At 39.2% G+C, this 17548-nt stretch overlaps 1 protein-coding gene and 1 non-coding gene across 2 annotated transcripts in view; one reads left to right on the top strand and one right to left on the bottom strand.

Annotated features, from left to right (window-relative positions):
- The window catches only part of hydin (HYDIN axonemal central pair apparatus protein), a 677137-nt gene that overhangs the window by 269358 nt on the left and 390231 nt on the right, over positions 1-17548 (bottom strand). The window contains exons 28-33 of the mRNA XM_048605579.1: positions 16975-17094; positions 13111-13320; positions 6981-7118; positions 6018-6195; positions 1458-1588; positions 314-444 (exon numbers count right to left, since the gene is read on the bottom strand). Coding sequence (XP_048461536.1) covers positions 314-444; positions 1458-1588; positions 6018-6195; positions 6981-7118; positions 13111-13320; positions 16975-17094 — 908 coding nt within the window. The remainder of the gene's footprint in view (positions 1-313; positions 445-1457; positions 1589-6017; positions 6196-6980; positions 7119-13110; positions 13321-16974; positions 17095-17548) is intronic.
- trnal-caa lies at positions 13374-13456 on the top strand. The gene has a single exon. It is a non-coding gene; the product is annotated as a tRNA-Leu (tRNA).

Here is a 17548-nt window from a genome sequence, read left to right as displayed (position 1 = left end):
TGTACAGCAAAGTTCCACTAACAGCGATATTGTCATGATCAGATTATATGATTTTGTATATTGTTTGATGGAAAAGTATTGACCAGGACCGCAGATATAACCTTTGTCCCTGATCGACATAGTACCATTAGACATTTTGTGTCCAATTGAGACGAAGTTGAATATCCCATCCAAAAGTAAATGCTTTTTTGCTCTTGGAGGGAAAATTCTTCAAAATAGTGTGTTGACCTGTGAGATAGGGAAAATCAGTGGTGAGCATGAATGTTAGTTAATGGAGTAGAAGTTCCAAATATAGTAATTACAGTAATCCTACCTGGATACACTTTTGTGTGCATGGTGTTTTGACCCAGATGAAGGGTTGTGAGAAGAAAGAACTAAGTCTTGTGCCAGACTACACTCCTTAATTAGTAAGCGATCAGCCTCCATCTGCAGCAGGGTGTCATACTGTGATGGTCAGAAGTACAGAAAATCCATCAATAAGTACACAAAACCTTCAAAATAAAAGCATTTGTAAATCAATATCCATAGCCAACTGCATTTCAACGAGGGATGCACAATCATTTGGGCAAGCCATACTGAGGGTTAAGCAATTGCAGTCTAATGAAGAAAGGAAAAACTGAAAGGGAAAAGGGTGAAGTAACTTAAGTAACACAGTGTGGAGCTGGAGGAATACAGCAGGCCAGGCAGCATCAGTGGAGCAGGAAAGCTGACATTTCGAGTTGGGCCCCTTCTTCAGAAATGGGGGAGGGGAAGGGGGCTCTGAAATAAATAGAGAGGGGGGGGCGGTGATAGCAGATAGGTAATGGTGGGGATTGGTCAGTGAGGTGGGAGGACCGAATAAGTGAGAGAGAAGTCAGTCAGGTCAAGGAGGCGGGGTTGAAGCTAGTAAAGGTGAGTGTAGGTAGGTAGTGGTGGGATTGGTCAGTGAGGTGGGAGGAGCGGATAGGTGGGAGAGAAGATGGACAGGTCAGTGAGGCGGGGATGAGGTGGAGGTGCTGGTCTTGGGATGAGGTCGGGGGTGGGGAGATTTTGAAGCTAGTAAATTCCACATTGAGACCATTGGGTTGTAGGCTTCCACGGCGGAATATGAGGTGCTGTTCCTCCAGTTTCTGGGTGGCATCGTTGTGACACTGGAGGAGGCCCTGGATGGACATGTCGTCCAGGGAGTGGGAGGGGGAGTTGAAGTGGTTCGCGACTGGGTGTAAGTAACTTAAGTGTTGTGTTGCAATATCCATAGCCAACTGCATTTCAGTGAGGGATGCACAATCATTTGGGCAAGCCATACTGAGGGTTAAGCAATTGCAGTCTAATGAAGAAAGGAAAAACTGAAAGGGAAAAGGGTGAAGTAACTTAAGTTATCCATTTGCCTTCCATTCCCAATTATCTTGATGTAAAACATTTCTATACTAATAAAAAAGCTTTCTGCAATCATATAATTAAGAATAAGAGCGACTTACAGAAGAGAGGGTATTGGCTGCACCTAGTTCTCCTGCTATGGTTTCAGGACGGCTGAGCAGATTTCCTTCAGTTGTTTCTCTCTCTAGTGCTTCTCTTGCCTCCTTCAGCAGTGCCTCATACTTCTCATTTCCTGTTGGTAATAAAGTTCTAATCAAACTTAAAATACTGTCCAATTCTTTCCAACACTGGAAAGTTCAGAAACTTTGCTCCGCTACTCTGAAACTTAATTACTCAGGGAAAAAAAAATCACAAAAGAAGTGACATTCTGCAGAGTTAGTGTACAGTTTTGTTACATGACACATATAGAACATCATCCTGACACATTGAAGCTATTGGTAATGTTAAGTGCACATTGGCAATGGACCCTTTATATGTATGGGAATTATTTAGCCCATGCTCAGGCAAGGCTTTTAGCACTTCTAATTGGATCTTATATGGCACGTTAAGCTTTACCAAAATTGGGCTACTGCCTGTGTAGACATTAGGAACAAAATCAAATTGAAAAAGAATAAAAATATTGAAACTGAGAGCAGAAGTAGGACATTTAGACTTTTGAGCCTAGTCCACCATTCAATATATCTATAGCTGATCCCCTGCCACAATGCCATATTTCAGCTTTCTCCCCCTACCCCTTGATGCATTTAAAGTCTAAAACTGTATCAGTCTTTATCTTGAATATATTTAGTGACTTCACCTCTACCCAGCCTCCTATGGTAGAGAACTCCCCAGGCTTATTATCCTTTGAGTGAAGAATTTTTTCCTCGTCTCAGTCCTAAATTGTCTGCCCTGTCTCCTGATACTGTGACCCCCTGGTTCTAGGCTCTCCAAACAGGGAAAACATCATCACTGCACCTAGTCTGTCCAGTCCTGTTACAGGTTTATACATTTCAATCAGATACTTCTAAATTCTAGTAAATATAGGCCCACTCGAGCGAATCACTCTTCATTCTACAGTTATGTTATTCCCAGTTTCAACCTAGTAGACCTCTGCTGCAATCTCTCTATGGCAAGTAAATCCTTTCTTAGGTAGGGAGACCAAAACTACATGCAATATTGCAAGTGTGGTCTCATCACAGCCCTATATATCTGCAATACGACATGTCTACTTCTGAACTCAAATAATCTTGCAATGAAGGCCAATATTCTATTTGCCTTCCTAATTGCTTGCTGCAACTGCCTGTCTACTTTCATTGACTGGTGTACAAGGACACCCAGATCCCTTTGGCACACCCACATTTACCAAACACTATTTCAATAACATTATTCCTGTCTGTTTTTACACCGAAGTGTATAACTTCATAATCGGTCACATTGTGCTGCCATTGTTTGTCCACTCAGTCAACTTGACTAAATCACCTTGAAGCCTCCTTGGAACCTCCTCATAATTCACAATCCCACCCAGGTTTATGTCATCAGAGAACTTGAAAATGTTGCATTTATTTCCCTCACCCAGGTCATTTCTGTTTATTGTGAATAGCTGCAGCCCAAGCACTGATACTTGCATTACCCCATTAATCATTGCTTGCCACTGGGAAGAAGATCCATTTACTTCCACTCTTTTTCCTGTCTGCAAATCAGTTCTTAATCCATGCCATGTGTTTTACTTTTTGCCACTAACCTCTCATGAGGGACTTTATCAAAAGCCCTCTAATCCAACTATACCTACTGGTTCTCCCTTATGTATTCGACCAGTTACATCCTCAAAAAAACATGGGTTGGACTTTGTCCTAAACTACTAACATTTTCCAAATCTTTAAAATAGACTCTAGCGTATTCTCCATTATTGATGTTAGGCCAACTGATCTGCAATTCTCTGTTTCTTTTGCTTTTGTAAATAGTTGGCTTATATTTGTCACCCTCCAATCTGTAGAAACTGCTCCGTAGTCAAGACAATTTTGGAAGACGACGACTAATGCATCCAATATTTCTAGGGTCACTTCCTTTCAGACTCTGGGATGTAGATGATCGAGCCCTGGAGATTTACAGCCTTTAACCCTGTTAATTTTCCCAACAGTATTTTATTTCCTTCAATTCATCCCTCTCAGTAGACCATTAGTTCCCTCACATTTCTGGGAGTTTATCTGTGCCCTCTTTTGTGAAGCCAGAACAAAGCACATGTTCAATTTTTCTGCCATTTCTTTGTTCCCCATTATAATTTAGGCAGCTTCTGACTGCAAAGGATCTGCATTTGTCTTTACCAGTCTTTTTCTCTTCACGTATCTGGAGAAGCTTTTACTGTCAGTTTTTATGTTCCCTGCAATATTATTCTCATACTCCATTTTCTCCCTCCTGATCAAATGTTTTGACCTATTTTGCTCAATTCCCAGTCCTCAGGTCTGCTGCTTTTTCTGGCAATTTTATATGTCTCCTCTTTTGATATAATACTATTCCTAATTTCTTTTGTAAGCCATGGTTGGGCCAGCTTTCTCCTTTTTTTGCCAGACAGAAATGAATAATTGTAATTCAGTCACATATTCTTTTAGTATGCACCATCGCATATGCATTGTCAATCCCTTTAGTAAGATTCCTCCAACCATCCTTGTCAATTCACGCCTCATACCCTTAATAGTTCTATTTATTTAGATTTAGGACGCTAGTTTTTGATTCAGCAGTTTCACACTCTATCTGAACGACGAATTCTATATTATGATTGTGCTTCCTCGAGAGACTCTGCACAACACGACTGTTGATTAATCTTTCTCACTGCATAGAATCTTTTATGGGATATATATATTAAACTGGTACTCCCATATTGATTGCATTTACTTTGAATTCCAAGACTAGTTGGTACAGCAATGGCACATATATACAGCTTAGCAGTTGATCGCCTGAAACAAAGATTGCATTGCCCATAAAATGTTACTTCAGGGTGGAGTCAACTCTTGAGCATCTAGCTCACTGAAGTCAACTGACATTTTACTTCCTGCCGCAATGATCATTAAAACATTTCAATATGAACTTTAGAACTTACAAAGTTGTGCATAGAAACAGCTCCCTGCTTTTACTGAGATGCTCTGCTGTGTCCCAGTTGCTGTAAATAATGACTGGAAAGGGCCGGCCTCACACAGCAGGCTGCTCACAGGTTAGCGAACTCCTGACTGATTACTGGGTGTTTGCCGTTCTGTGTTTTTTAAAACCTTCGGCAGATTGTAATAGATTGTCTGCGTTGTTAGCTGTGGGAAGCTGTCTTTTTAACAGAAGGAAAACCCATCACAGCAAACAGACAGTTTATCAGACTGTCCACAGTATCCACATATCCAGAAATGCTGCCTGATGATGAAGGCCATGTCACAGCAAAGTGATATCACAGGCCCTGTCTACACACGTGCCGGTGGGCATTCCGGCATTTACACTAATTATTCCATCTCATATTTGATTCTGAGGCATAACAGTCTATTGTACAGACAATTATCAGTCATGATTGTTTCACATGGTATTGCCAGACAGATGTAAACAACCAACTGCCTGAAGACTCATGGCAAAAGTTTACCATTTATAGGGAGGAAATCTGCATGAGTGCAGTTCTGCAAGGTTTTGTTTAGATATCACTACTGTTCAACAATCTCCAAACGTATTGATTGAAAAGAGTCCAGAAAAAATAATCATTACATAATCACACATAGAAAATAAACAAGTGAATTGAATTGCAGGCACAAATTCAGATAGGTGTCTTTGTACTATTGTAGATAATAGCGTAATATTGCAAAAACATACTGCTTCATTCAGGAAATGACTAAAACTGGGGCAAATGGATTTCAGTGCTGGGAATTAAGAGCTCATCCACTTTGGACCCAAATAGGTTTGAACAGGAGTCCTTCCAAATGGTAAGTAAGAAATAGTAGAAGTCCAAAGAGACATCTGTGACAAGGCACACGTTAAAATGTCATGAACAATGCTGAGACTAATGAAAAAGAACTGCTGGTCTTATACCTAACAAGCAAGAATATAGGTAGCTTGAAATTTTGCTGCAACTATACAAGCCCTGTTTGAACCACATCTGCAGTACTATGACCAGTTCTGGGCACCAAGAAAGGATACAGTGGTCTTGGAGGGAATGCAGCATAAATTTACAAGAATTATATCATGAACTAAATTATGAGAATCGATTACGTAACCTAGAATTACATTCCCTGAAAGCTAGTAGATTGAAGAGTGATTTGATTGAAGTTTTCAAGTTTTAAGGCAAACAAATTGAGCAGAGAGAAACTATTTCCAGTTCTTATGAAACCTGAACTAGATCTAATAACCAGACTCAGACTTTTTAGGAGTGAAAATAAGGAACAGACTGGTAGAGGTTGGGAGCTATCTTCCACCAATGGTAATTCATCGTAGATTGAATGTTAATTTTATCATTGACCTTGTTAGATTTATATGAAAAAGAATTATGAAGGGATTTGGGGCAACGTGTCTATGCGGAGGTAGGTTATAGATTACAAATGATTACACTAAATAGAGAAACACCTATGTACTGTTAAACTGTTGTAGCTGTTTGCTGTTAATTTGTACCAGCATTGCACTTACTTTTAATTCAAAGAACTAGCTGAAAGTTAAGGCCATACCTTTTATGTTTCTGGGTAGATCCAGATAGATTCTGGGAAAGATTCCTTCCCCCTTCAGGCTAATACTCTCGGGTTCAAAGTGAGAGACTTGAATCTCAAAGCTCTTATGAAAGATGTCTGGTACTCCAGGTAAATAAGAAACCTTCAGCTTCTGCTCCGAATTTGCTGCAATGTAACCCTAAAATAACAGATAATTATACAGGAGTAAAACACTCTTACGTTAGTGAAAATAAATGGTGCTGTATCATTATAGAGCCAGCAACATCAGGCAGTTAGGAAAATTGGGTAATTACAGTGAAGTTGAAATGTCAGAGAACATGTTAAAAATTGTGACTTGGGAGTGCAGCATGAATATTTCGTGTTCCTGAAGATTTTCATCTTGCAATTATCAAGACAATGCAAAAATGCCAAATTTCAAATGATGACAACAATTTATACTGTCGGGGAAAAGGTGGGCAGGGGCAGCTAATTAGTTGGCAAGTTGATTTTGATTGGCTGAGGTGTTTCAATGGAGAGACTAATGGTGAGCTGCAGGCCCCATTACTCCCAGGTAACTTGAAAAATCTGAGAACTCCATTGCTAGCATTAAATCCAGTCTGTGTCTCTCTCCACAGATATCAGCAAAACCTACTGAGTGTTACCTGAAACTGCTATTTTTGTTCTAGTTACTTAATGTCTGCAGCATTTTATCTTTGCCTTCCCCAAAGTTGCCAATGATCTATTTATTGGTGAATAATTTATACATAATGTAAATAGATAACTGGCTATTTATTGTATTCAACATGGCAGCCACCTACAGACATGATCACCATGTGATAAATCCTTTATCAGAGGTAACACACAAATTAAGGAGCAGTGACAGCATCTTCAGCAATAAATCTCCTGCAAGAACAAGGTTCATTTTGCACATATCTCATACATCCCTCATCTTCTTAATCAACAATCATAAGAGAATTCACTAACCGAGTAGGGAATAACAAGCGGTACTCCTGGCACAGGCTCTTGATCAGCAGCCTGCTCAAGATTCAAAACAGTAAAGTCAAATCCCACCTTTCCAGTATTCTTCAGGGTAAGTTCAGCCACAGCAACAAGACTAAATAGCTAGAAGAGGAAAAGAAAACAGAGGTTAAGCTTCTTATTTCAGATGAATAGACTATCTCACAGCCTTGAAGTATAGTCCAATCAGCAGTACAATTTTTCTCACCTACTTGGGTAAAGTGCCCACAACTTGAGATCATTACAAAATGTCAGACTACCTACTTTATAGAGACAAAAAAACTGCAGATGCTGGAATCCAAGGTAGACAAACAGGAGGCTGGAAGAACACAGCAGGCCTGACAGCATCTAGAGGAAAGGAGCAGTCAATGTTTCAGATATTACCCTTGAAGAAGGGTAATACCCGAAACATTGACTGCTCCTTTCCTCCAGATGCTGCTTGGCTTGCTGTGTTCTTCCAGCCTCCTGTTTGTCTACCTATCTACTTTATAGATTCATTTCCAAGTTCTTAGTGCCACTTGGAGTAAACTCAAGCAGGAAAAAAGATAACATGCAAGGTACAGACATTAATAACGTCAAAGTAAGAGAAGCGGCAATAGGCTTAGTGAGGTTAAGGGCAAATTTTAGATGAATAACGGGAATTTTTCATAGAAAGAATAACATTTATTTACACATGGAAGAATCACAGTTGTGGGCTCTGGAGATGTAATTTGTCCCAATTTTAAAATAAAACTGTGCGCAATGTCACAGGAAATCTGCCAGAGCAGGCCCTGCATGTCCTTTGAGATAGCGGCACAAGTTTCTGGAGAAGGTCAGGGTAGTTCTTGCTTTAAAGTATTTTTCCACCAATAATATTAAAACACCTGCTTTGGTCTTTTATCTCAATGATGTTTGTTGGACATTTTCAACACTACAACAGTGACAACACGGCAGACATATGCTATTGAATGCAAAGCATTTATAAACAGCCAGAGTCATATAGTCATAGAGCTGCACGGCATGAAAACAGACCCTTTGGTCCAACTCAACAATGCTGACCAGATATCTTAAATTAATCCAGTCCCATTTGACAGCATTTGGCCCAAATCCCTCTAAATCTTTCTTATTCATACACTCATCCAGATGCCTTTTAAATATTGTAAGATCACGAAAAACTATATAAGTGCAAGATTTCTTTTCAAATATTTGGTTTCCCAGTAAGATATCAAAGATAAAATTGTTGAAAGGTATTTAAGAGCTGCATAGTTAATAGGAAAGTGCAGGCATCGTTTCTTGATGGATCTACTTATATTTGCTAAAGAACCATTTCATGAAGGTGCACATGTGAATCTGTTTTCTATAAAAAGCTTAACTGGTCATCTGTTTTTATCCGCAGTCTTATGTGGAAGATGTGAATAAAGAATGTTAGAACAATTTTCTCCATTGGTAAACGACTGTACCATTTCACGTCTACTGTCTCATATTAGTGGCTACAGATTATGGGTAAAATCAGCATTTGGTGCCAATTATTCCTGTCAGCACATTTTTGAGCCCTGCATAATACACAAGTCCACTCTCAAATGGAATGTGGGCCAACACACCAAGCCTACGAAAACTGATAATCTCAGTAACTGAAGTATAGTGCCGTATCTCACTTGCCCTTTAGTATGAGCTGTTAACATGTCAAGATATTACCATGGAAGCAATGTGCATTTCAAATTCATTCAAAATATGTTGTGACTGTTTACACTTCAAATTGGCATACTGTTAATTCCCTTTGGCACTGTGCATAGCTTGTATCCAACACCACAGTTAGTGACACAGATAACAATCTGACTTTTTATCTGCCTTCAAAGTTAAACTTGGCCTTTAGTATGGGTAAGCTCTGTGACCATCAATTCTAAGGACAGGAAAAGTCTACATGTGCAAATTAAGACAAAAGGACATTTATCTCCATTTTTAAAATGTTTACCATAAAGGATTATCTGAATGAGCTAGTGCTTCGTCATGCCATGAAGGGGCAAGGTGAAGTTTTTGAATGCAGCTCTGCAGATAGTAAGTTCATGAACTGAGCAGGAAAGGCACTAAGCAGAGCAGAGGAAAAGCCCTGCATGGAGACAGGTTTCAGGAACAAATCACCCCACCCTCAAACCATGGAAAGGCCCAGTGGATGGGAAGGCCTCAAAGGTAACATCTCAATTCAAGGAAGGAGTGAGACAGAAAGCATGAAACTGTATGCCAGTTGGGCCAAGTCTTTAATTGGGGAAATGATAGAATCTGTTATTAAGGAAGTAACAGCAGGAGACATAAATCATAATACGATCAGACAGTGTCATCATCACTTTGTCATATTTGGAAAATATATTAGCAGTCGATGAGGATGGACCAAGCAAGATAGATAAAGGAGTGCCAGTATTTTAAGTGGATTTCAAATTTCAAAAGACATTTGATATGGTGCCACACAAGAAGTTAATCCACACGTTTAAGGTCGATGAAGTTATGGTGATACATTAGCATGGATAGAGGATTAGTTAATGGACAGGAAACAGCAGAGATAAATGTTCAAATCAGTTCTGAAGAAGAGTCATACCAGACTTGAAGCCTAAGCTCTGTTTCTGTCTCCACAGATGCTGCCAGGTCTGCTGAGTTTCTCCAGCATTGCTGTGTTTGTTTCAGATTACCAACATCTGCAGTATTTTACATTTATTTGAGGGATAAATAAAGCAGTCTCAAGCTGTTAGGCTTTGACGAGTGGAGCATTGGTGTCTCAGTGATTTACAATCTATATTAGTGAATTAGGTGAAGAAACAGAGAGTAATGCACCTTTGTCTATTGGCAGTACAAAACTAAGTGGAAATTTAAGCTTTGAGGAAGCCACAAAGTAGCTGTAAAGAGATATAGAAATAATAAGTGGGCAACAAAATGACAGATAGTAGAGCATAACAGTGAGAAGTTTGAAGTCCCCAAGCATGAACACCATCTCAGATCTTCCCTTGGTGACTGGCTTCAAGTCAGTTCTCCATTTAGTCCCAGGTTTGAGATAACCCCAACGTAATTCAATAATTACCTGTGGATTGTAGCAGCAATTTTATTTGGAATCATAAAGCACTTATTGGTGTCGATTTGACCCACAGAAACATGGACAAATAAAGTCTTAAGCTTGGGCTTATAAACGTTAACATATAAATTAGTAGCAGGTGTACACCATTTCGTCATCCTGAGCTTGTTCCACCATTTTAAAAGGTCACAACTGATCTGGTTATGGCCTCCACTCCACTTTTCTGTCTTCGCCTACACCCTCTATCAGATTCCTCTCAGCCTTCTCTGCTCTAAAGAAAACAACTCAAACCTGTCCAATCTCTCTTTGCAGCTGAAATGCTCCATCCCAGGCAAACTCCTGGTGAATCTCCTCTGCACCTCCTCCAAGGTAACCACATCCTTTCTATAGTGTAGAGACTAGAGCTGCACATAGTACTTCAGCTGTGGCCGAACTAAAGTTTTGTACAGCTCCAACATGACCTCACTACTCTTATAAGCCATGCTTCAACTTATAAAGACAAAGGTCCCATATGCATTCTAAACTACCCTATTAACCTTTTCTGCTGCCTTCAGAGATCTCTGGATAAGCACCCCAAGATCCTTCTGTTCCTCTGAGCTTCCAGTGTCCTGCCATTCATTGTGCACTCCCTTGTCTTGTTACTTCTTTGAAGTGCATCACCGCACACTTTTCACAGTTAAATTCCATCTGCCACTGATCTGCCCATCTGATCAATCTGTCTATAGCTTTCTGTGACCTCAGACCTTTTCCTCACTATTAACTACCCGCCAATCTTTCATGTCATCTGCAAACTTATCATCCCCCACATTCTTATCCATATCACTTATATGTAACACGTCACTTAAATAGAAGATGCACTATTTTAAAACATTGCTTCTCAGTTCTAATTGTCCTTTAAGGCAACATATCCTTTCAGCTCCATGGAACTTCTATTCAGGTACAGGGTAACTACCCTGCCTGAGGAAAAATGTGGGCAATTGAATTTCTTGGTCATTGACAAAAAATATCATATGCAATGCTGGTTAACTCCCCTCCTTAGCCCAGGGTTACTAAGCAGTTGGCAGTGCTTTCACTTCAATTGTTCAGATTCGATAACTCAGAGAAGTCGAGGAATTGAACCTGGGACTTCTGGCTTATACAGCTAAGTGCCACAGACTACACTTATTCATCATAATACCAGCAGAGCTGAAGGAATTGTACTTTCATATTTTCACTATCGAGGTTTCCATAAACTGTACTCCATGCAACCAAGCAGATGTGAACCTGTGCAGTGACCTCAGAGTCATACAGTACAGAAACAGACCCTTCAGTCCAATTCATTTGTGCCGACCAGACATCCCAATCTGATCTAGTCCAATTTGCCAGCATTTAGCCCATAGCCCTCTAAACCCTTCCTATAATCCAGTTACTTTACCACAGGTGCCTCAGGAGAATACATTTCTGATTTCCTTTCATCTCCCCATTGGAGACACCTTTTGTTTGTCAACGCACTACCAGTACAAGGTTGATTTTTAAAAATTATTAATTGAGGAATGTGGACATCGCTGGCTACTGCAGCATTTATTGGCCATTCCCAACTGTGTTGCTTTGGGTCCGGAGTCACATGTAGGCAAGCCCAAATAGTTTTGGCAAATTTCCTTCACAAAAGGACATTAGTGAACTAGATAGGTTTTCACAACAATCAACAATCAATAGTGGTGACATGGCTGTCATTTGGCTAGCTGTGTTCTTTAAAGTTCCATTTTTTTTTACTGTAAATATCACCATCTAACATTATGGGATTTATTGGGTTCTAGCTTACCAGTCAAATGAAATTACCACTGGACCTCCGATGACTCTGTGATTTTGGGCAATTGAACCAAGATTCTTTTACTGTCTGGTAACACAATTCCACATTCATACACACTGTCCTGGTATAGAAGTATCAATAAGTCACCCATTCTGGCTCCATGATTTCTTTTGTTTTCAGATAGGTAACTCTTTATTTTCAAGTAATCTTACGTTTTTCTTTCTTTGAGCCATCAAGACAAGAATTATGCACGATCAAAATGGCTGAATGTCTCTAATCCAAGTGAGATCCTGCAATGGCCTCAAGGTGACTCCCCATCTTAGTACATAGAGAAGCAGGTTTCCTTCTCCTAGCATCTCTCCATAGTGCATTGTTATTATGGAATGTGCAGCAGCTGGTGATTGCAGATAAACATTCCGTCATGGAATTACAATGCACCACTAAGACAACATGCAATTTTTCATAAGATTTTCAAAGCTCCTTAAAGGCTTGGATATATATACATATTTTCATGAGCCATTCACCAAAATCAGACAGAAGTGTATCAGATGTGCAGCTGTTCAACAATAAACGTGGTACTGTAGTAACTGAATATTACTTTTAGGTATGCTCACCATTTTATGTTAAATATGAACAACGTTTAGTGAGAGAATGTTTGATTCAAAACACAGCTGATTTTATATCAAAAGAAAATATGTAATCCAAGAAAAAGCCAACATTTTACCTGATCAGAGCCAAGCCATCCCTCATTATTGAAGGATTGTTATGTGTCCTCCCCAGACAATATCTCCATCAAAATGAATCTGGTCCCCAGGTTCAGGCCAGCCTTACACTAGTCCAGCACAGCATGTTTCTATTTTCATACCTTTTAATTTAGACTGATGTTCAAGCATCTCAGTGTACAGCGCTAGTGGGCAGCAGAAACCCAAACTGGAAAAGTATCCATTCAGGCAAGAAAAATGACTTCAAATTTGTTCTGACAATATTGTTTTCATTATAAAATGTTGTGTTCTTGAATAAAGACAGCTACTTTGTCTTCTTGCCTGAAGTAGCTGAAACCATACGGAAGGTTTCAGGCGCAGAATATTGTACCTTGTAATGGAACACTGGATAAATATTTGAAGCTGAAACAGGTGTAAGGATATGGGGAGAGACAGTGATAGTGGATTTTGTGTTGGTCTGATCTTGTAAACAGCTAGCACAGAAAGACTACTTGTAATCTGCAAACATCACAGGATCTATGAAGCAGCTATCAGTAAATAATTACTAACCTGGTGGCCGTAGTCAATCTCGTTTCTGTCAAAAGCATATTTGATAAAGGATGCCTCTCCTTTCAGAGCAATCTGATATGCTGGCCCACCTTCCACGTCACATATTGCTTTCACCTCACTCATAATGTTCGCATGGCCGTAAAATGTAAAGGTCACCTGTTGACTTTCATTTGGATGTAGAAGACCAAACAGTGGGAGGATGTCGAACACCTGTCAGACATAGAGACATGCAGTTTAAATAAAAAAAGAACTAGAACTTATATGTCAGGATGGCTGAGTGGTCTAAGGTGCTGCGTTCAAGTCGCAGTCTCCCCTGGAGGCGTGGGTTTGAATCCCACTCCTGACAGGTCGTGTTTTAGGTGGCACGGTGGCTCAGTGGTTAGCACTGCTGCCTCACAGCATTAGGGACCTGGGTTCAATTCCACCCCCAGGTGACTGTCTGTGTGGAGTTTGCACATTCTCCCCGTGCCTGCATGGGTTTCCTCCCACAGTCCAAAGATGTGAAGTTAGGTGGATTGGCTATGCTAAATTGCCCGTAGTGTCCAGGGGTGTGTAAATTAGTTGGATTAGAGATGGGAAATGCCAGGTTACAGGGAAAAGATAGGGGAATGAGTCTGGGTGGGATGCTCTTCGGAGGGGGCAGTGTGGACTTGTGGGCCACATGGCCTGTTTCCACACTGTAGGGATTCTATGATCCTATATGCTATATCTTTCACAACATCAGCTCAATTTGTGTTTGTTTTTAACCTTTGAAACCTAGATCCTTTATCTATTTATACAAATAACCATAACCATAACCATATATTCCAAACCACTTCACATACTTAGAAAATAGTAAATGTCTTTCAACAGGCAAATGCATAGCCAATTTGTGAACAGCAAGATCCCACAAACAGTAGTGATATGAGCAGAGCAGGAAGGATCGGCCTGTTTCACAGATCACCAAAGACAAGGTGGCAAGGTGGCAATCATTCAATATTGCGCATCAGTCCAAGTATTAATCAAACTTGCAAGCACTACAGTGAGGTATAAAATCAACTATGTTATATTGTTTAGAGCGCTGCTAGCTGAGCCAACAACAACAAAATGATAGATGTGAAAAGATTACAATCTCACAAGGGGCTCTCACGGAAATTTGTACCTACTAGTAAGCATGTTTAGAATCTACTCCAAAGCCACAAAGAAGTTGGAATGCTGTTCCAACAGACTTTTTGTTTGTGGCAAGATGATGTAGATTTCATCACAGGAGAAAAAGATTTAGCACAAGGCACTTATTATCAACAGTTTTCAAACATTCCATTGAATTTGCTCTCTAATTGCTCCACTTTGTCTTGTGCCCCACTTTGGCCTCAACTACATAAAACACAATTTTTAACTGATTGGTAAAATGACCACAGCTACAGTTTCTTGCCTCCCCATTGTACCAGTTTTTCACTTGAAAAACTTGGCTCAGGTACAATACAGGAGATACCCCTAATTAATATAACTCATTTAATATAATCCATTATCAGATTATCAACTGGGTCAGCAATGTACATTGGATATAAAAGTGCATGTGCTTTCTTTGAAAAAAAACTGAAGCAATAAAATGATTCTTATCCACCTAACATTCTCCCAAGCATCTTAAGCAGGGTTTTATCTTAAGTAAATGACATGAGGTCACTCAATTATTCTGATTTAATTGTTGCAAAATAAATTCCTGATTCAAACCTATGCAGCTTTCACAGCATCAATGAATTTTAAAATATCCTCCAAATCTAAACTATTGAGTTTAAAACTTCTAGCATTGTAGGAATTAGAGAAATAAAGCAAGTCTTATAAATGCTTCATTTCATTTCAATATGATAACCTTGCTTTAGGAGGGTATTTGCATATCTTTAGGAGACAATGCCAAATAAAAATTGAAATGGGTTCTATAATATTGGAAATGCAGTAACAAAATGAGGTACAACGTGGTCCACAACATAAAAATTGACCTGATAATTTATTATCAATGAGGTTGGCCTCAGGAATCAACATTGTCCAGTCAATGGGAAGAATGCCACCACTGTTTGAGTGTTGGCACAGAATCTTTTATGTTCACCTGACAGGGCAGATTCAATTTAATGTTTTGTCTGAAAGACATCACATCCCTGACAGTGCAGTAAGTCTTAGTGCTTGACTGGATTATGAAACTGGATGAGCAATAAATCTATTTCACCAGAATTACCTACATTCTAAGAATTATTTTTTTTAAAATCGCCAGCATGAAGATTTAGCCTGCAGATGCACTAGTCTGAAAACACCCAAACTATCTGATCTTGGCAGCTAAACAGACTCAGTCCTGCTTAGCACTCAGATGGGAGACTGCCTGGGAATATGAGGCTAAAGAACTCTTGTGGCACAGTGGTAGTGTTCTTAGCTTTGAGCTAGGAGGCCTGGGTTCAAGTATCACCTGCTACTGAAGTGTGTAGTAACATCTCTGATTAGGTTGATTAGAAAAATATCTGGAGGTTTAGTGCTCCTGGGAAACCAATATGCTGTTCATCCCCGGTGTCAGGAGATCTCTCCCTGAAGTCGAGACCTTGATTAAAGGCTATATTCTTTGTAATTCTATAATTGGAATGATCAGTGCGTGTGTGTAACATTGGTTAGGTGAGGTTGTTAAGCTTAATTATCACACTGCGTACACACTGATGCACTCTTGTGCACAGATTTCCAACTCTGTCTGGACAGATGCCTGGAAGTTTTATCACATGACTTACCACCTCTGACCATCTAACTCAGGCAAATGGCACTTTTACAAATCTTCAAAGTTTTTATCTCTAAAATATATGAGAGAATTTTTCAAAGAAAATAAAAAATAATCTTTTTTTTAGTGCACCTATGATTTTTCTCCTGCATTGACCAAGAGATTAATTTTTAATTCATGAAGATTGTATGACTATACTGGAAAGTTGGTAACAGCATTTGTGTATTTAAGAGAATTAATTATCTATGAAAGGGTCAATTTTGAGTAATACAGTAAAAGAGAGAGGGATGCAATATATGAAGTTGGGGGAGATTAAGAGTGGTGAGTGTGTGTCAGACATGAGGGGTTCAGAGTTTGAGGCAAAGAAAAACAGAAAGAATGAGCGGTGGAAAGGACAATGTTTTAGTGTGTGAAAGAAAGAGATAGAAGTAAGAGTAGGGTGGATGGATGTACTTGAGAGAGAAAGATCTGTGTGAGCATCAAGTATTGGATTTATCATGAGCAAAAAAAGTTTAAATTTCAGTAAAGCTGCAAGTCTGAAATGGTTTATGAAACTAGGAGTCATCAACATAAGGTAGTTATTATAAATCAAAAGTAAGGAATTTGGGGGAAACCTCTTTACTCAGAGAATGTTGAAAATGCAGAGTTCGCTACTATATGAGGTGGCTAAAGTGAATGGCTCAGACACAGTTAAGAGAAGGCGACATTTGTATATCAGGGACAATGGAGCTGAAAAATGTTTGCTAGGTTGTTATGAATTATGTGAGAGGAGGCTAATGTTGTGCATAAACACAGGTATGTGACAACTGGGCTGAATAACTCGTTTCATAATTAATTCCATACAACAAAAGATTTTTATGTTGTGGACCACGTTGTACCTCATTTTGTTACTGCATTTCCAATATTATAGAACCCATTTCAATTTTTATTTGGCATTGTCTCCTAAAGATATGCAAATACCCTCCTAAAGCAAGGTTATCATATTGAAATGAAATGAAGCATTTATAAGACTTGCTTTATTTCTCTAATTCCTACAATGCTAGAAGTTTTAAACTCAATAGTTTAGATTTGGAGGATATTTTAAAATTCATTGATGCTGTGAAAGCTGCATAGGTTTGAATCATGTTTCTTACCTGCTCCACTCCTAATGCCACATTATTCTGCAGTAGATTACAGCTCCAGGTGAGACACTTGCTGTCTTTAGTTTTATCTGGCACTGGCTTCGCTGCATCATTCATACTTAACAAATCTGCCTGGAAAATAGATAAACATTACACTGACTCCATTTCAGGTACTCGATAGCGTTTCTTCCACATATCCTTATGGAAAACAGAGGACTGTCAGTTTGTTTACTACAGGGAGATCAGAATGGCACAGAGGTATTGCAAATGCATCCTAACTTCTTTATTCACATTCTTAGGGGGATCGGAGGACACCAGGATAAAATTTGGAATTTTTCCTCAAAATAACAATTTTTATAAATAAATGTTATGACATCTGTTTACCTTTCACAGCTGACAGATTTTTAATTTAAATCAGTGCAATTCCTTTTAGAAAATTTATTTTGGATTCATTCACATTACGAGATCAACCTGACTATCAAAAACAGTCACAATGGAAATTCACAAAAATATTCCCATAAGGCTGATCGCAAAACTTAATATCGCTCCATTGTAATATTTGGCATACATTAATCATCGCTTGAGC

Source organism: Rhincodon typus, chromosome 15 (assembly GCF_021869965.1).
Source record: "Rhincodon typus isolate 14 chromosome 15, sRhiTyp1.1, whole genome shotgun sequence".
NCBI lineage: Eukaryota > Metazoa > Chordata > Chondrichthyes > Orectolobiformes > Rhincodontidae > Rhincodon > Rhincodon typus.
This window is presented reverse-complemented; position numbering and strand designations above follow the sequence as displayed.